We start from the raw sequence: 21,338 nt of genomic DNA, 5'->3' as shown, positions 1-21,338 counted from the left end.
TTGTATCCATATTGGAATTTCAGAATTTGGTCCATGGAAATACGTATCTTTTGAATATACGCAGCACTTTGCTTAAGGGTCACATTGCACTCGCGTCTTCCCTTAGAATTCTTTTTTGCAATTGATTATCAGCAGTGATTTTCAGTTTCATGCTAATGGAGCACTCCAAGATCATCTGACGATGGAGACGACAAATTTGCAACTGTTGACTTTCGCCAGTAGGAATTACGCTCAGAGGATATTAGGCGTTGATAGCCGATTGATAGTAAGGCATATCACTGGAGCTAGTTGCACCTACAAGGTGCATTTTATCACACTTTGACTACATTTGGAGTGGAATTTACAGCATCCCTACTTATTGGATGTTCAAATGGTATTATATGTAGTAAATTTCCACAGTTCTTACGCATTGCGGAAACCTGACCATCTCCTTATTTGTAGTCAAAAGACAGATCACGCAGTACATAAATCACATTTCGTGTTTGGGGTATATTGCATGTCAAGAAAAATGCTGATATTGGTGTATGGACCGTTGTGGGAAGTTAAAGAAGGAGTGGCAGGTTTCAAGGTCAGTTGCTAAAACTGTGAAAAAAATATTTATTGGCGAACAGAATTTCTACTGAATCTGATTAACATGCATTTTGACTGGGTGTTGATGACATACATAAACATTATACAATAAGTTTTGTTTTGTAAACTTATTAGGCCTTTCAAGAGATTCGTATGCGATATGATCTTTCTGGTTATTATTTTCGAAGTGTATTTCATTCAGGAATTAAGGGCGGTTGCAACGTTGATTTTATACAGGGCAGTGTGCTAAACATAGTGTTTAGTGCATTTAATCAGTCCAGACTCGCCACTCCCCTATCGCTCCGTAAAATCGCCTGATATAATTCAATTAAACTCCGTCACCCTTGTGCCACTTTCCTCGACGTGCATGTTATAACAGCGTGTCACGACATTATCCACTCCGCTCAACCGTCCTTTCAAGTCGTTTGCTGCCTATGACAGATTTACACGGTCAGTGGCAAAAGCTGAAGTCTTTATTTCTTCCACTTGAACTTCAATTAACTTACAAAATTGATTTCCTTTACTGCTTACTCATTGTGTAGTTTGAATAACATTTCGGATAGGTTACAACCCTTTGTCACACCCTTTTCAATTACTGACCCTGTGACGCTACAACGCAGTCCTTGCTATGAATTTTTTCGCTTACTTAACACATGAAACAGTTTGTATACGATGTATTGTCTAGTGTAAATATGTGTTGTAAATACTGTGTTTAAATTATGTAATATTTAACACTGGCAAGTCGGGGCATATTTAGTTTACGATGAAGTGAAAGAGATTGTTTTGTCGTGCCGCTGGGCGCGGGAGCGCACCAGCGGGCAGTAGTAGCAGTGACGCTTTTGCTCGGAGTAAGACGTACAGTCGAGTGCTGCTACTCCTAGCTGTGTTGCATCTAAAGGCTAGTGTGTGGATCTAAGTACGACGGGAAAGTAATGGTCGGCATAAGTGGAAGCATGGCCGGGCAAGTTGTTATGGATTAATGGGCATAGTGCTGAAGAAACGAGGGCTTAAGTGTGAAGCGCACTGTGGGCACAAGTCGCAACAGTAAAAGCCCGCTGCCACATTGTGTCGCCGCCGTGGACTTCCGTCGATCCACCGACAACGAGGGAAGTAAGATATACGTAATTTTCGTAGGATAAAGTTGTAGAAGGCTTGCCAATGACTGTGCTTTTCTCTGAAGTTGAACAATTTATAACAAGCACTTTATAATCGAAGTGTTGCAGTTACATTCCACCTGACAATAATACCAAGTAGGTTCCTTCCGATCCTTACCTTATTGAACCGAGTGTGTCACGTCATTGTCAAGAGAAAATACGTTAATTATGAAATTATTTGCATAGACGATGAAGAGTAAATTTCAGACTGTTTTGAACGATTGGTTAAGCTTACGCCAACCGTAGTAACTTAATAATAGACTGAAGTAATAAATTTGATTATTAAGATTTATTTCAATGCATATTCAGCTGAAGTTACTTCAAAGATATTTCATGAAACTATAAAGCTTATTCCACCTGACAATCGCCCAATTAATGAATTATTAGGATTCAAAACATAGTTAATCAATTATTGGCAATATATTTCATTATCAGTAGATTAAGCTGTGCAAAGTACGTAATTCTAAAGACAGAATGACAGTCCATTATTCAAAATCTCGATAGATAATTATCTGTGTTGTCAGCATTGCACTTAGCTGACAAATTATGAACAAAATAACTATCAAAATACTTATTGAAAGTTAACCATTAATGTTTAAGTGTAGTTAGATTGTTATGACATTGTTTTATATGACTACTGAGCCTGACACGGCACTTACGTAAAAGTTACCGTTCCACCTGCTGCGCTGCAAACAGGTAAACTTTATTTTTGACACAATTATTCACGTACTTAACAGTACTGTCGCTCATCAGTTGAGCTGGCGACCGATTTTTTAATTGCTTTTACAACTTAATTATTTCATTGGGGAAAATTTCCACTGGCAAAATTTATTTCCAAATTATTTCCATTATTTCATTTACCGATCGTTATTGAATGAAATTACTCATTCAATAACGATCAAGTTATAACGTCTCCTGTTTCCCGCGGAATAATCATTATTTACTTCGGATTCGGATGCCTTATCCCAACACAGGTCAAAATTCATAATTCACGGTCATTGTTAACTTGTAATTTCGCAAATCCCGGGAAGCAGCGGGGTGTTATAACCCCAATTAACGTCCTGCGACTGTTACAGCTGCAGTGTGGTTGTCGGGCAAGATTTAGAGAGTCCTCCGCCCCCGGTCTTTCACCGCTGGGGAGACGCAGGCGCTCACCGTGGCCTGGGACTCGTTCCAGATGCCGTCGCTGTGGTCGGTGCGCAGCTCGCCGGCCAGCGAGTCGCAGGAGGCGGACGGCGAGGAGCGCTGGGTGCGCGGCGCGGGGGCGGGCGCGGGCGCGGGCGTGGGCGTGGGCAGCTGCGGCCGGCCGGCCACGCTGCTGGCGGCGGGGGCGGCGGTCGCGGGGGCGGCGGTCGGGGGCGGCGAGGGCGGCTCCGGGGAGGCGGGCGCCGAGTGGAACTCCCCTGCGGCGGGGCTGTCGAGGGGTCCCAGCGACGCCGGCCCCGCGTCCTCCAGCGACACGGACCGCTTGCGGAACAGCCCGCGGAAGATGAGGTTCTCGTGGAACTCGTCCTCGTCCGCCACCGCCGACAGGCCTGCCGCAGTGAAACACGTACAAGCATGGTTCGACGAGTAAGGTGTCGGCAGGTCGCACGGGGTATAAAGGTAATTTCCATGTCTGAATAGGAGATACATTCACATCATTTTACCAGGGGCGTTCTGTAAGTTTTTAATCTGAAAGCAGGTTAATTTTATTCCTTATTCCAATGCACCATACATTCTCCATCCTTTCGGCTAGCAAACCCTATTTTTTTAACATAATTTGTGTTCAATGCGACGAACTCACGCCATCTTACTGGGAAGGCCTGTATTTATGAATGGTACCATTCTACTGCTCGATGTTGGAGTCAACGTCTTACTGGATGAATAACCTCTCCATTATGTACTATTTCCCATGGAGTGTATCCATCATTCGGTTTAACAGATGTAAGTCGCAGGGTTCGAGATCGTGGCTGAAGGTTGGATGAGGAAGAACAATCAAATGAAGTTTTGCGAGGTCTTTCCTGGAGTGCAGAGTTGTGTGAGGCCTAGCGTTGTCAGGGAGAAGGAGAAGTTCGTTTTGTGGCCACGAACACGCTGCAGTATTTTTTTCGGCTTTATGGTTCAAATGGCTTTGACTGCTAATGGGACTTAACATCTGAGGTCATCAGTCCCCTATACTTAGAACTACTTAAACCTAACTAACCTAAGGACATCACACACATCGGTGCCCGAGGCAGGATTCGAACCTGCGACCGTAGCAGCAGCGCGGCTCCGGAATGAAGCGCCTAGAACCGCTCGGCCTCAGCGGTCAGCTCAGCTTTATGAGGATAGCACAATACACTTGAGAGTTGTTCACAATCAGGCTGAGGTTCGAGTCCTCCCTCGGGCATGGGTGTGTGTGTTTGTCCTTAAGATAATTTAGGTTAAGTAGTGTGTAAGCTTAGGGACTGATAACCGTAGCAGTTAAGTCCCATAGGATTTCACACACATTTGAACATTTGAACAATCAGGCTCGTAACTCACAAGTAATCCCTTACAGATGGCCCTTCGTTGCTCATTATGGTCTTCTATTAGGCAGCGATGAACCCAGCTGCCACACACCTTTCAGGTACGCCAACTTTTAGATGACTGTATGTGTCACATCGAATGAGAGTGTCCAAAATTGCAAGTGTCAGTGATGTGTACGGAAGGCCGGCATGCGCAAGATCGGAGAGGTTTGCAATGGTGACAGACGCCTCGCCCAACGACCCACCGTTCCTTTGTTCACTGCCCGATCTCCGTACACATCCTGCGAGCTCCTATGTTTATATGCGACGCTCTACTTTTCCGCCAAAGGAAACTCAATGGCGGCTCCCTGCTAGGAACGCACCTTCGTTACAGACGCCATTTTGGAGAGGACATATAGCGCCGTTATCTATCGGAACTTCATGAAACTACAGGTGCTGAAGCTGGAAAATCCACTTTGTCTCATAACAAATTCCTCATTTTTTTTCAACAAAAATTGGTCGGGAAAAACGTGTTGCATTACTTACTGAACGTCTCTCGTATTTCTTGTTTGTTTCGGACAAAGTTTCCAGAAAAAACTTTCACTTCGCAGCAGGGTGTGAGAAGATCTGAAACTCTCTAGCAGATTAAAACAGTGTGCCGCACGTTGACTCGAACTCGAAACCTTTGCCTATCGCGGAAAAATGCTCTACTGACATAGCTATCCGGGAAGAGTTTGCAATCCGCCCTCATATCTTTACTTCCGTCAAATCATATGTTTCAATGTTTTAACGTTTCAAATCAGCGCATACTTCGCTGTAGAGTGGATCATTCATTCCGGAACGATTCCCTTCGCTGTGACTGAGCCAATTCTTCGTGGTATCCTTTCTTGCACGAGTGTTTGTCCCGCAAGGTACGCAGCATAACTTCTTTGAAGTAGGGAAAGTAAGGGTGAGTAAAGCTGCGAACGGGAGGTACGGTGGGGAGGAATAGGAGGGATCGTGTGTCATATCTGGACACCTCATCAGTAGACCATTTGCTCGCTAGTCTCGCTACAATACCTAGTTTTAATCTGCCAGAAAGTGCCTTTGATTGTCAGGTAAATGGTAAAATCCTCCTGTTAATTTCCAAATAGAGATCCTCTGCCACAGAACACAGTTCATGGCTTTTGGCTGAAAAGACGGATGTACACTATCTGATCATAAGTACCCCGACACCCTATGCGATGCGAAAGTGATACCTACACAGACGAGCCAAAGAAACTGGTATAGGCATGCGCATTCAAATCCAGAAATACGTAAAAAGCCAGAATACGACGCTGCGGTCGGTAACGCCTATATAAGACAACAAAGGTTTAGCGCAGTTGTTACATCGATCACTGCTACTACGATGGCAGGTCATCAAGATTAAAATGAGTTTGAACGTGGTGTTATAGTCGGCGCACGAGAGATGGGACACAGCATCTCCGAGGTAGCGATGAAGTGGGGATTTTCCCGTACGACCATTTCACCAGCGTACCGTGAATATCATGAATCCGGTAAAACATCAAATCTCCGACATCGCTGCTGCCGGAAAAAACATCCTATTAAGAACGGGACCAACGACGACTGAAGAGAATCGTTAAGCATAAGTGCAACCCTTCCGCAGACTGCTGCAGTCGGCCATCAACAAGGGTCAGCGTGCAAACCATTCAACGAAACAGCTTCGAGCCGGCCGGAGTGGCCGTGCGGTTCTAGGCGCTACAGTCTGGAACCGAGCGACCGCTACGGTCGCAGGTTCGAATCCTGCCTCGGGCATGGATGTGTGTGATGTCCTTAGGTTAGTTAGGTTTAATTAGTTCTAAGTTCTAGGCGACTGATTACCTAAGAAGTTAAGTCGCATAGTGCTCAGAGCCATTTGAGCCAAACAGCATCGATACGAGCTTTCGGAGCCAAAGGCCTACTCGTGTACCCTCGATGACTTCACGACACAAAGATTTACACCTCACCTGGGCACCTCAACACTGACATTGGACTGTTGATGACTGGAAACATGTTGCCTGGTCGGACGGGTCTCGTTTCAAACTGTGTAGGCCGGATGGACGTGTACGGGTATGGAGACAACATCATGAATCCATGGACTCTTCATGTCAGCAAGGGACTGTTCAAGCTGGTGGATGCTCTGTAATGGTGTGAGAAGTGTGTAGTTGGAGTGAAATGGGACCCCTGATATGTCTAGATACGATTCTGACAGGTGACAGATACATAACCATCGTGTCTTATCACCTGCATCCATTCATGTCGACTGTGCATTGCGACGGACTTGGGCTATTCCAGCAGGACAATGCGACACCCACACGACCAGAATTGCTACCGAGTGGCTTAAGTAACACTCTTCTGAGTTTAAACACTTCTGCTGCCCATCAAACTCCCCACACAGGAATACTTTTGAGCATGTTTCTGATGCCTTGCAACGTGCTGCTCAGAAGAGATCTCTACCCCATCGTATTCTTACGGATTTATGGACAGCCTGCAGGATTCATGGTGTCAGTTCCCTCCAGCACTACTTTAGGCATTAGCCGAGTCCATGCCACGTCCCGTTGCGGCACTTCTGCGTGCTCGAGGGAGCCCTACACGACGTTAGACAGGTGTAAAAGTTTCTTTGGCTCTTCAGTGCAGATGTCAGGACAGGCAGTGAGAGCCACAACAATAGGAGGCGGAAAGCATTGTGCTGTCAGTAGAAAAGCAGTAACAATAGAATGGCTCGGTAAAGAGAGCTCAGTGATTTCGAACGTGAACTACTCATTAAATGGTACTTAGGTAAAAAATCCAGCGTTGGCATTTTGTCCATTCTGCTGATGCCCAAGTTGAACGTTGATGATATCAGTGTGGAGTGGACACACGAAGGAACGACCACAGCTAAACCAAGACCACGCAGTCTTCACGCACTGATGGACAGGGACCGTACAACGTTTGAGGGTGGTTTTAAAAACATAGTATGATATCAGTGGAAGAAATCACTCTTGCGTTCTAAAGTGCTACCAGCCGACCAGCTAGCACATTGACTGTGGGTATGGAGTTGAAAAGAATGGGCTGTAATAGTCAAGTCAAACATTTCTCTAGTCGAAGCTAAGCATTGCTTGGGGTAGTGTATAGAGCAATGCCACTGAACCGTGTATGACTGCAAAGTGATTTATAGTAATGAAACATGCTATAGCGTGTAGCAGTCCGATGGCAGGGACTGGGTTTGGCGAATGTCCGGAGAGAGTTACCTGCCGTCATCTGTAAGCGCCAACAGTAAGGAGAAGGTGGTGTTACGGTATGGGGGTATTTTTCATGGTTAGGGGGTATTCTCCTTATTGCAGTTGAAACAAACGTTAAATGAAAAATGGTACGAGCACATTTTACAGCACTGTGTATTGCTTATAGTGAAAGAACGGTTTGGAGACGATGACTGTATCAACATGACGACGTATCCTGTCAGAAAGCAGCATATTTGGGGCAATGGTTTGAGATCAATAACATTCTTGAAATACACTGATCAGCCAGAAAATTGTGACCACCGACCTACTATCAATATAAACCTGCTCAGGAGACAGCAGCGTCACCTGGGGAGAAATGAGTGCTAGTCATACACACCCACATTGTATGTAGTATCACTGAGCGTGCTGTCCATATGGAGAATGGAGAAGGCGTGCGATCTATGTGAATCCGACCGAAGGCACTTTACGACGGGCCAGAGGCTCGGCACGAGCATTTAGGAAACTGCACGACTTGTTGGCTGTTCGAGGAGTGCTGTGGTGAGAGTCTTCAGCTCGTGGCGAAACGTAGGTGAAACCACGTCCAGACGTCGTGGGGTTGGGCGGCCACCTCTTCTTACAGACCTCAGACGCCGTGAGCTCGGCAGTCTGGTAAAAAATGACAGGCGGCGAAATGTGGCGGTCAAGGAGTATCGTACACTGGTTGCAGACTACGTACACCCCTTCATGACGATCATGTTTCTCGACATCAGTGGCATTTTTCGAGAAGATAATGCGCCGTGTCACAAGGCCAGGAGTGTGATGGAGCAGTTCAAGGCACACAGTGGCGAGTTTCAATTGATATGATGCCTCCCCAACTTGCCAGATCTGAACCCGATCGTGCACATGTGGGATGTGATTGAACGCGGCGTTAGATCTCATCGCCCCCGTCCCAGGAATGTAGGGAATTAGGTGACTTGTGTGTCCAGATATGGTGCCAACTCCCTCCAGCGACCTACCAAGGCCTCATTGCTCCCATACCATGATTTGTTGCCGGAGTTATCCGTGCCCTAGGTGGACATATCGTCTATTAGGAAGGTGGTCATAATGTTCTGGCTGATCAGTGTAGAGCGCCCTGTGCAGAGTTCCGATATGAACCCTATGGAACAGCTTAGGAATGAGTTAGAACGTTGACTTCGTTACAGACCTCAGCGTCCAATATGACGACATTTTCTGGTTTCGGCTCTTGAGGTATAATGGGCTACGATTTCCTTACAGACATCCAGCACCTCACTGAAAATGTCCCTCGCACAGTTCAAGCCAGTATAAAGATGGAAGGTGTACACACTCCATATTAATGTCTACCGTATGGGCTTCCGGATATGTTTCATTAGATAGTATACTGCACGCGACTGAATTGCGAAGTGTAGTAACATTTTTGGGATTAAAGAAAACATCTCCGGATACATTGGATCACCAGTTACCGGAAGTTTACGGAGCCAGTGTGCCGTCACGGAAGTAGATGGTTTTGGTGATGAGAATTTGATAAAAAACAGGACGGATGTGGAAGATGATCAAGGTCAGGGCAGGCAGGCATACAGTTATAGTGCAGAAGGTGTGAGTCAAACCCGTCGTCGCATTCATGAGAGGCACACTGCAAACGAACTAACTCCATTGACAGTGTAATGAATATCGGACACAACGCACTGGACGTGTTCTCGCTGGGTACTGCGACAGCTATCAGACAAGATGAAGACCTAACGAATTGGTTGTCTGCTTCAGTCCGGAACCGCGCTGCTGCTATGGTCACAGGTTCGAATCCTGCCTCGGGCATGGATGTGTGTGATGTCCTTAGGTTAGTTAGGTTTAAGTAGTTCTAAGTCTTAAGGGATTGATGACTTCAGATGTTAAGTCCCATAGTGCTTAGAGCCACTTGAATTGGTTCTCTCTCCAGCACATAACGCGGAGTGTGTTACATTTATACACGTAGCGCCACACGGGAGGAAACGTGCGCTCAACCTGTAGCTCCTGAAGGGTGTAAATCATTAATACCAGTATTTTCGCACCCATGGACAGACCGTGCATGCCACCACTTAATTTTCCATGCTGAAATTATTTATAAAGGTTATTCGTACGAAATGACAGCGATTGTTTTCGAAGAGTATCGTGTTGTACACGACACTGATCACGTGTGATTTGGTCCGGCGGTTCCGATGGACCGTGTTGGATCACGTTTCATTCAGCCTGGATCTAAGCACCTGGTCTGTCGCCGCATCAGAACCGATGCTGACAACTAGGAGGCTCTTGCTAAGCGGTTCCTGGACCTGGACCTTCATTTCCCTTATGTCGAGTGCGACAGGCTGGTTTACCGACGGAAGAAATGCGTAAGCAAGCATGACGATTACCTGGAAAATTAGCATGTAGCCTACTAGTGCCTCGTTGATTTCCCGAATAAGACTTTTCTCCCAGAGGACTTGTTGCTTTACGTTTTGAACCACTTTACTGTAACCACACATGGTTAAGAGCACAAGTACTCTTGTCAGCAACGCTTGCTGCGCCATCATAGTCACGCGTTGACAGTTACAGGCTTATCTTCCAGTTCAACAGTAGCCGTCTCCAAAGCAAAATACTAGAGAATAAAAACTGACTGCTCGGGAACACCCATAAAGAGGGACCGTGGTGGGGCCCGCATGGAAGGGTGCTCCCTCCCCCCACCCCCCCCCCCCTCCCCATCGACAACTCACACCCACAAACATCAGTTTACCTCAATTTTTTTGTAATTCTAGCAGTCAAAAATTGACCTGATCCTTGTACCACTGTTTCTCGTTCAGACCTGCCTAGTTGCAATACGGAACTGGTTAAACAGCTATCTTGGCGAAGCATTTCACTGTTGAGAGATTAACAGTCATCCAGCTGCTGCATCAACCAACCCATCACAAAAATGGATAATCTCAGTTTTATGTGCATTTCTATTCCGTAGTTTGCTATCGGATGTACGACATATTTATATAATCGAATATGTCCCATGGAGAACCACAACCCACCTTCGGTATTTGTGACTTAATTATTCGCGAAATTAATTCTTCTGACGTTTATTTAGTATCCTCGAATAGACAAGATTTAAGACGTGAATTTAGAAGCCATAGCAAATGACAGGTTTTCTAAAAATAAGCAAAATCTCCAGCTTTCGTTTTGCGAAATGTGCTATATTTGTCGATGTAATTACCATTTTCAATATTAACGTTGTACAACGCTTCATTACATATTTAATTTTATACTCGTTTGTGTTTCCACAACACTAAGCAAATTTGTCACAGACTTTTAATAAACTCCAAGTGCAGTTTTTTTTTTGTGCCATCTAATACTGAAAACTGAGTTTCAAGACAATTCTTGTTGCTAGCTGTAATCATAATTAATGATCAGTTCTTTATAGCCGAACTTCCATTAACACAGGGTGAGTCGGGAGGAAAGGTATATGGTTTGAATAGTATTAATGATACTGAACAAAAAACTTCATATGGACATATGCCCTATTGCGAATGGTTTCCGAGATAGAACACATTTAATATCACTTTTGTAAATTTTTCTTTAATAAATCAAAACTGCACACTCCCACGAAAACGTGTCTCAGTGCACAATTTAAGTGAATTAAATTTGCAACAAAAAAGGTCTAATTTATTTTTTTGTCTAGGACTAACAGTTCGCGCGAAGAGATCGCGAGAATATTGGAAACATGGCGCGACGCGCGTGCGCTGTAGCTTAAGTACTTTTTTTAGGCCAGTTTGACGTAGTTTTCCGACTTGATGGCCCACAAGCGTCCTGTATCCCAATGTTCGTCTCAAATTCCTCTTTACTACTGTGGCACGTTGTAAACAATGACAATGAACAGTACAGAAAATAAATATAAATGTACATTAAAAGTGTTCTATCTCGGAAACCATTCGGAATAGGGCATACGTCCACATAAAGTTTTTTGTTCAGAATCACCTGTCAAAACACGTATCTTTCCTCCTGACTCTATCTGTATATTTAATTTTAAAGCATGAATCTATTTCATCAATAGAACATTTGGCTACATTAACAGCACAGGGTCATGCAAGTCCTAATATACAACCGACATTGGCTATCATGTACCGTAGCCTTGCTTCCCTGTTCTAAGCACTTCGCACTAACATCGTAACACTATACGAAAGGTTAGAAACACTATCGAAAACCTGTGTTAATGAAATCGGAATATTACATTACACGCCACCTTTGATCCCCCCCCCCCCCCCCCCCCCCCGGGCTGAAACATCAGTGTGTACGATACGACAGCAGCAGTATCCATAGTTTATGACTTATGACTTCAGCTGGGCGTACAACAGTTATCCGCAAAGAAGTAGTAGCAGTGTCGCTATGGCTGTCCTCAGTTGTTTGCTCTTTTACTGTGCTGTGACTTTTGAATCAATAGTGACACGCTCTTGTAGCAACAAGTTTTGAGATGATCTGAAGTTGTCATCGTCTTATACAAAACGGCAATCACTTTATTTGATGTTGTCTACTTTATATATGACTACGTTTTCATCCATTCAAATTTCTTCCGAATCAGAAGCAATTAATGTGATGCAACAGAGGCTTTCATATTAGGCCCGAACCTTATTGTGTAGGTTAATGACCTTTCAATGGCAACATTACCAGGTACTAAATTTAGTTTGGTTTGCATGCTTTACAAACATTGTGATAAATAGCAAATGAAACGTAAGTAAGAAAAACATATTAATGAAACTTTCATTGACATTGATAACTGGTTTATGGACAGTTCACTGTAATTAATCTTTGGAAAACTTACTACATGCAGTCAAACTATCCTTTCAAGTAAATTAGAATATCATGGTGCAGCTTAAAAAGCTGCAAAATGATTCAAACCATATCAGTCAGACAGAAAACAAAGGACATCAATAAGAGAGATTCCTACACTAAGCCATCACTCATCATGCAACTGGAAACTAATTGTATATGGTGTTCCAAAAGATTCCATCTTAGGGGCCTTACTTTTTCTTGTGTATATGAATGGCGTCATCAGTAACATTACCAGATGCCGCGTTTCTTTTGTTTGCAGATGGTAATAATATTGCAATAAATAGCAAATGAGGTATAATTATGGAAATATTGTTTAATAAAAACTTTCATGGCCATTAATGAATGTTTACTAGCCTATTCTTTGTCACTAAACTTTGGAAAGACGCACTCTATGAATTTCAAAACTAGTAAGAGCTTGCCTGTCAGTATATGTCTAAGACGTCACCATGAGCAGACAGAAGAGCTTGACTGTGTCAAATTATGGGAATTATAATTGTATAATAAATTCACTTGGGAGAAGCAGGCCACAAAACTGTCAAAACACCTAACCAAATCTTCATTTACACAATGGTTGTTGTCAGGCATTGCTGAAATAAAAATAAAAAAAAAGTTAACATATTTTGCCTACTTTCATTCCATAGTATCATACAGGATTATTTTTTTGGGTAACTCATCAAACCAAGCTACAATTTTCATAGTCCAAAAGCGTGTAAGATGAATTACTTTTGGCTTCAATTCAAGAGTGTTGTGATTGAACTTTTCAAGAAACTGGGGATAAAATCACTACTTACCATTATATATTTTTTAATGAAAGTTATTATAAGTAATGCATCTGTTTTCAAAACCAACAGCTGAGTTCATGGAATTAATGCTAGAAACACAAATAATCTTCAGAAACATTGTAAGACCCTCATTTTGGTACAGAAGGATTTTCATTATTCAAGAACACACATTTTACATAACTTATGAGTAACCATAAAAAAATGAAATATCTATAAAGTTCGGTTTAAAAGCAGCCCAAAGGTTTTACTAGTTGCCACTTCGCTTTACTCTACTGATTAATTTCATAGTAAAACTGATTGATGTTTATATTATTCAGAATTCGGAATAATGTGGAAATTAGGTTAAGTCTCACATTTTTGTATCTTCAATGCAAAGAAGTATCATAAACTGATTTTCTGTTTGATGAAGTGTGGCTACAATATATAAGAATTATCACGTGCATCTGATTATATTGTATATGTGTATGTTGGCGACAATTTTGTCACTTCTTAAATAAAAGCATCTGTGGAAGGGAGATACACCTATGTCATTTTTGTAATGGGTCTATGGAATAAAAGATATATCTCACCTAATGTAATCTAAGCCTTAAAATTATTTTTGTTTTGTGGATACTTGATTAAAATGGTCTATATATTATCTTATGTACATTGGTATGCATACATTTTAATGTTTATGAAAAATTTTAACTAATGTGTAAATGAAAGAAATGTACAAAATTCTTAACATTTTTTGTATCGTTGGGAACTGTGTCATCTACGATGCGTAAAGAAAATCAGCATCTATGTCTTTTCTAAAAATATTTTGTGTATTTTTATTTTCTGGCGTTTACCTTATCTTTGAGGATCTTCCCACTATAGGTCTACTGAACTAACGGTGTATCTAGTGTAATATTATCTGTAAATATCTCAAATAATTGTAGATACATTTAAAAACAACTATTTATAACTAGTATTAGAAGAATTATAGTTCAATGCTTTATGGTAAATGATGACAGCCAGAACAGTTGCAGGATAAAGATTTATTAAAATTCTTGACCAAGGTTTCGGTGTATATAAATATACCTTCATCAGAAGTAAAATATCTAAAATTACATCCTGCAATGGAGATTAATAAAACGAATGCGCCAAAGGCGTCGTCAGTAGTTAAGATATCTTCTCCATTACTGACGACGCCTTTGGCACAAATGTTTTATTAATCTCCTTTGCAGGATGTAATTTTAGATATTTTACTTCTGATGAAGGTATATTTATATATACTGAAACCTTGGTCAAGAATTTTAATAAATCTTTATCCTGTAACTGTTTTGGCTGTCATCATTTACCGTGAAGAATTTCAACAGTTGCTGTTTCAACCATGTTTAAAATCTTGAAATTTTTCAATGCGTAATAATTGTACATAAATTCTGAAAACCACCACTTTAGATTAAATGCTACCCTTTAATATCAGTGTTTCAAATTATGTATCTTTCTCACAGTTCCCTTAACCTCTGCATTCTGGAATATTGATTATACGAAAACTTTTCTCCAGTTCTCTCTAACACTGTTGCAGCGAATGGACATCTTTAACTCCACTTACTTAGAAAGCGCTGTAAGTACCGAGAACAACAGGCTGATTAGCCAGCTAAAGCTTCTATGATGAACTTGGCCTTTGTTTCTCACTGGCATTGTTGGAACCTATTCATGTTCTGTAATGAGAGGCGGCCACAAAAGAATATTGACCCGTATGGAACAGCGAAGATGAAACTTTTTCTTGGAGTGAACTGTCGTGTGATTACAAGACTGTGTTGGAATTCGGTGCTCTGTGGCAACTACTGCGCAGCTAGCCCGACTGAGACATAAATACAGCTGCCGAGGTTTCTCGCTAAGCTACGAGCGTTTCTCTGCGTCACATGAAACCAGTTTCTGATTGTGGTTGGTTGCCTTTATATGCCAAAATACTGTGTCAAATTACTTATAAGGTCAGATATATTACAAGAAATTTTAGCGTCGAAATATCATTTGCAGTCAAATATAAATGGAGATAGTGCCATTAGCATTAATTTCTGTTTCATTGTTGAAGACGAAAAGTTCTATAACTGTTTGTTGTTGGTTACGCAGTTAAACAAAACAAAACATCACTTCATTTACATGATACAGAACGTTGTGCAGAACTTGAAGACGAAATTAGATTTTGCGTGAAGTGTCATGGCCAAGTAACATGACTCGATGAGGCCTGGACCACACATAGAAAGAGCTGCTACAGTGAAAGACAGAAGTGAACTGAAGGAAATATGTAATGAGACGCACAGAAATGACACTTTTATTCAAAGACAATAATTACACTGACGCCACCATGAGTTATGATGGTCCCTGGACTCTGCAAAAGGTGGGATGTACACTGAAGAGCCAAAGAAATTGTGTGCACCTGCCTCATATCGTGTAAGGTTCCTGGGAGCACCCATAAATGCCGCAACACGACGTGGCAATAGCCTCGACTAGTATCTGAAGTAGTGCTGTAAGAAATTGACACCATGAATCCTGCAAGCCTGTCGACAAATCATGAAGAGTACGAGGGGTGGAGATCTCTTGTGAACAACACGTTGCAAGGTATCCAAAATATGCTCAATAATGTTCATGTCTCGGGAGTTTGGTGGTCATCGGAAGTGTTTAAACTCAGAAGAGTGTTCCTGGAGCCACTCAGTAGCAATTCTGGACGTGTGCAGTCGCATTGTCCTGCTGGAATTGGCCAAATACGTCTGGATGCACAATGGACATGAGTGGATGAGGTGATCAGACAGGATGCTTACGTACGTGTCACCTGTCAGAGTCATATCAGGGGTTCTCGTATATCACTTCAACTGCACACGCCCCACAACATTGCAGAGCCTCCACCAGCTTGAACAGTCCCCTGATGACATGCGGGGTCCATGGATTCATGAGGTTGTCTCCATACCTGTACACGTCTATGCGCTCGATACAATTTGAAACGAGACTCGTCCGACTAGCCAACATGTTTCCTGCCATCAACTGTCCAATGTCAGTGGTGACCGGCCCAGGCGAGGCGTAGAGGTTTATATCGTGCAGTCATCAAGGGTGCACGAGTGGGCCTTTGGCTCCATAAGCCCATATTGATGTTTCGTAGAATAGTTCACACGCTGACACTTGTTGATGGCCCAGCACTGAAATCTGCAGCAGTTTGCGGAAGGGTTGCACTTCTGTCACGTTGAACGATTCTATTCAATCGTCGTTGGTCGCGCTATTTTAGGATCTTTTTCCAGCCGCAGCGATGTCGGAGATTTGTTGTTTTACCGGATTCCTGATATTCAAGGAACACTCGTGAAATGGTCGTACGGGAAAATCCCCACTTCATCTCTACCGCAGAGATGTTGTGTCCCATCGCTGGTGCACCGAGTATAACACCACGTTCAAATTCACTTAAATCTTGATAAACTGCCATTGTAGCAGCAGTGACCGGTGTAACAACTGTGCCAGACACTTGTTGTCTTATTTAGACATTGTAGACCGCAGTGCCGTATTCTGCCTGTTTACATATATCAGTATTTGAACACGCATGCCTATACCAGTTTCTTTGGTGCTTCAATGTAGTTCTTAATGAGAGGTATGATGACAACGGACGGCAATACTTGCTCTGCAACGTGCTCGTAAGCTGCCTACAATGTTGGTAGGAAGCTCTTGTGGCAGGGTGATCCATTCCTCCACCAGCGCGATTGCCGTCTGCTGGACGATCGTTGGCGCCTGTGGATGTGTTGCAATACATTTACCCAACACATCCCTCATGTGCTCAATGGGATTTAAGTCGAGGGAACGGGTAGGCAAGTCCACTTGCCGAATACACACTCGTTCTAAGAGGTCCTCCATTTTCACTGTTCAGTGCTGTCGCACATTGTCTGGTATAAAAACAAAGTCAATGCCGAATGCACCGCAGAAAAGACTCACATGGGACAGGAGCACTGTGTCGCAATAACCTCGACCGGCGAGTTTATGTCTTCACAGATCTGGAGGTTAATACGCCACGGAACATTAAGCCTCTACACAGCGTAACACCTGAACAATGGAAACGATCATATTCGCCGCTGTTCCTGGGTGAATTACGTGCTCCCTTTCCTGGATATATGGAGGTAACTATCGGTATTACTAAATGGTATTGGATGTCTCACAAGAAAATTATCCCAGCCGAAAACATAGAGCTCGTTGAAATTCTTGAACTCTCGTTGTCCTACAACTGTTTCTTTTTAATAATAAAATATATTACGAAAAATTAAGACTTTCAATGGGAAATAGCTTAGCTGGCACCATTCCTGACATTTTGTCGATAACTTAGAAACAATGTTTTTAATAAATCCCCGGTTTGTAAAGATCTAGTCATCTAATGTAAATATGTAGACGACAACTTCGTGACGCTAAAAGGTAGCGGAAACCACATCGATATCTGGGGGAAACGCTTTTGTTCTTTCATCCCAAAATTAATTTCATCAATGAAATAGAGAAAAATAGCTCTATTGACTATTTAAACTTAACGAACACTAAAACTAACGACAGACATACGCTCAGCATTTATAGAAAACCCACGTACATAGATAACATTATTCATGCCAAGTCCTGCCACCCAGTGCAATAAGAAAAAGCATTTCTTCTTCCATGATTTACAGGCTTATTTGCTTATAATTAGACAGCCAATACGTAAAGAAGTAAATAGCCGCGAAAAAGGGTACACCGAGAGCTTTGCCATACGACCAGACAATAGAATAAAGAAAAAAGAAACACACGAGCACAGGAAGAAACGGAAAGTAACAAGAAATTTGTCCTGATGACTTATTGAGAAATGTTTCTCAATAGCTAGAGAAGCAACAAAAAAGAAAAGAAAAGAAAAAGAGGTCAGATGCTGTTTTCAAACAAATAATACCCTGACACTGCGGCTTTGGCACAAGATGGGTGACAAACGTAATAAATTATCAAGTGTGGGCTTCTATTAAATACGTTTCGGTGACTGTTGAAAATTTTATACTGGAGGGAAAGGCAGGAATTTCAATACTAGGTGTAGGGAACATACGCACAACAAAACTGCATTACGACAACATCTGACTGAACACAAGCGTACTGTAACCAACATAGATTACAAAATGCAAGCTGTAAACACTGTGCCACAGGGCCGCCTGTTGAACCTTGAATAAGAAGCGCCACCACACGAAACGTCTGAATGAACGAAACGAAATTACATCCAACGCCTATTTTTCATTGTATGACAGGTCGATGTAGCTCTTGCATGTCTTGGTGCTGTGACTCTGTCCATTTTTTTATGCCCTAGACGTACCCCTCCCATGTTTTCTTGTCATTGTTTCTGCAAGCCCGTTGTTCCTGTGGTTTTGAGCTACTGGTATCAGTTGACTTTATTCTGTACTGTATACGCCACATTTAAGAACTAGCATTTATGATTTGAACTAATATATTACTTGGGACTCACTTTTAAGCACTAGATTGACCGAGCAAGGTAGCGCAATGGTTGGCACACTGGACTCGCATTCGGGAGGACGACGGTTCAGCCCGCGTCCGGCCATCCTGTCTTAGGTTTTCCGTGATTTCCCTAAATCGGTTCAGGCAAATGCCGGGATTGTTCCTTTGAAAGGGCACGGCCGACTTCCTTCCCGTCCTTTCCTAATCCGACTGGACCGATGACCTAGCTGCTTGGTGCCCTCCACCCAAATCAACCAACCAAGCATTAACTTGCTTTTAATTGAATTTTAACCTGTCCTATTTTGTTCCACACAGAATGTTAAAGATAATATCCCTGACTTCGTAGCGCACCATTGTAAACAGTGCTCATTTTTAAGGACACCTAACGTCCAAGCTGTTTGTACAGCGTCTATAAGCACAGTCTGCTAACGACAGTCCTACATTACGGGGCGTATCCTAACTCTATATCTACATCATTACTCTGCAGTTCACAACTACGTGTCTGGCAGAGAGTTCCTCGAACAGCCTGCAAGCTATTTCTATACCGTCCCATTTTGGGACAGTGTGCGACAAAAACGAATATTTAAATCTTCCCAAGCGAGCTCTGATTTCACTTATTTTATTATGGTAGTCATTTCACCCTGCGTAGGTGGGTGTCAACAAAATATTTTCGCATTCGGAGCAGAAACTTGGAGACTAAAATTTCTTGTAGAGATCTTGCCGAAACGAGAAACGCTTTTGTTTTAATGAATACCACCCCAACTCGCGAATCACATCAGTGAAACTCTCCCCGCTGTAATACAAAACGAGCTGCCCTTCTTTGAAATTCACAAGAACGATGTTTTATGAATACGTGTTCGCTATTTGTCAATCAATGGTTTTCTCCGAAATAACTCATAATGTCCGTACACAGTATACGTTTCAGTCTCCCATAGCAAATGGATGTTAGTAATAAGAGTCTGTAACTCAGCGGATTACTCATAACTCCTTTCTTGAGTATTAGTGAGACCTGTGCAACTTTCCAGTCTTCAGATACGAATTTTTCAACTGAATAATCTCCTTGGATTTTCTGCCAGATTTCGAGACAGAGAAATGCTGATGAAGCTATGAAAAGAAATGATTGCTTAGTATGGAGCTACGCCTCTGAAAGAAACCTAACTGGTATACAATCTGAACCGGAGGGCTTGCCTATATTAAGCAATTTAAGCTGCTCCGCTACCCAGAGGATATCTATTTATAAGTTAATCACGTTGGCAGTTGTTCTTGATTCGAATTCTGGAATGTTTCTTACGTCTTCTTTGGTGAAGGAATTCCGAAAAACTATGTTTAGCAGCTCTGCTTTAGTGGCATTGTTATCAGTACAATTACGATTGCTATCGCGCAGTGAATGTTTTGATTGTGTCTTGCAACTAGTGTCCTTAACATACGACCAGAATCTCCTCGGATTTTTTGCCAGATTTCGAGACAGAGTTTCACTGATGAAACTATGAAAAGAATTTCACACTGAAGATCACACTGAATTTCGAGCCCCCTTCATCGTGTTTTTATACCATGTGACGATGCCAGTCATGGCTACATATTTTGCTTGTATCTTTTCTTAGCTTCAGGGGCACAGGTATGTTTCCAAGTTCCCTCTTAAAAAATATGAGTCATGCTACTACTTTTACTGTTGATATTCATTAATATGCGCATTCATTTATAGATTAATCTGAAGATGATCATTACGACTGAAACCAGACACCGAATAAAAGTAATATTTGCGGTCGTAGACTGTTGTAGTTTTTATCTATCGTTTATAAATCTGTTCCCCAGTAGCAATAGCTTTGTAATTCTTTACAATAATTTTCATAATGTCGATATTAGCATCAAACTATCACAGTCTCTCGTATTGTAATATATATCGTGGATGAACATCAGAAATGCGACAAGATATGAATAAGACATTCAACACCTAGATCAACAGACTGCCAGTTGAGTCTAAGCAGGTTTTGTTTTGACCATCATCTTATTTCTACTACAGAGTAGAGTTGATTATGATGACAGGTTTTAAGTGTCCACCGGAAGTTTCTGAACAACGAGTAGCAAGATCGAAATAATCATAGCAATGGAGGTAACTGAACACAGCACCACAGGAAGACAGCAATATCATATGAACAAAGTGACTGATTGTTTCAAATTTTTTTATATGAACAGCAGACCAACAAACCAATTGAATATTCCTTGCTGTTAGGTTACCCTTTTCTTTTGCCGCGGCACGTACTAACACTGTACAAAATATCTAGGTGTTTTTTTGATAAATGTTTTCTTTTCATTGGTATTCTAACCTGATGCTGAAGTTTGTGCCGCGAAAAATAACGCTTCATTAAATAACTTGAATAAGTCAACAAAATTTTGAGACTGATATCGATTTCTGAAAAACCGTTTCAGATTTTTGTAACCGTCACGGTCTATTAATTGTCAAATATAGGTTTCAATTGAAGACAGTACAAGATGTTACATTCAATTAAAATTTTATATTATTTGCGAAATAAATGGAAGGAAAAATGGTTCAAATGGCTCTGAGCACTTATGGGACTTAACATCTGTGGTCATCAATCCCCTAGGACTTAGAACTACCTAAACCTAACTAACCTAAGGACATCACACACATCCATGCCCGAGGCAGGATTCGAACCTGCGACCGTAGCAGTCGCGCGGTTCCGGACTGAGCGCCTAGAGCCGCTAGAGCACCGCGGCCGGCTGGAAGGAAAGACTGTCCGAAGGAACACTACCCGCTGATGGACAAAATTTAACCTCCTGCGGCCCAGGAACAAATACTTTTAGTGAAACAAGTTCTATCACTTTCCAAGCTTCAGAGCG

General features: G+C 42.2%; 1 protein-coding gene across 1 annotated transcript in view; it reads right to left on the bottom strand.

The window, feature by feature from the left end:
* Positions 1 to 21,338, bottom strand: part of LOC126456455 (uncharacterized) — a 478,332-nt gene that overhangs the window by 350,581 nt on the left and 106,413 nt on the right. The window contains exons 8-11 of the mRNA XM_050092205.1: positions 16,222 to 16,240; positions 14,605 to 14,614; positions 3,108 to 3,259; positions 2,880 to 2,969 (exon numbers count right to left, since the gene is read on the bottom strand). Of these exons, the coding sequence (XP_049948162.1) occupies positions 2,880 to 2,969; positions 3,108 to 3,259; positions 14,605 to 14,614; positions 16,222 to 16,240 (271 nt within the window). The remainder of the gene's footprint in view (positions 1 to 2,879; positions 2,970 to 3,107; positions 3,260 to 14,604; positions 14,615 to 16,221; positions 16,241 to 21,338) is intronic.

The sequence above is a fragment of the Schistocerca serialis genome, chromosome 2, assembly GCF_023864345.2.
Source record: "Schistocerca serialis cubense isolate TAMUIC-IGC-003099 chromosome 2, iqSchSeri2.2, whole genome shotgun sequence".
In the NCBI taxonomy this organism is placed as follows: domain Eukaryota; kingdom Metazoa; phylum Arthropoda; class Insecta; order Orthoptera; family Acrididae; genus Schistocerca; species Schistocerca serialis.
This window is presented reverse-complemented; position numbering and strand designations above follow the sequence as displayed.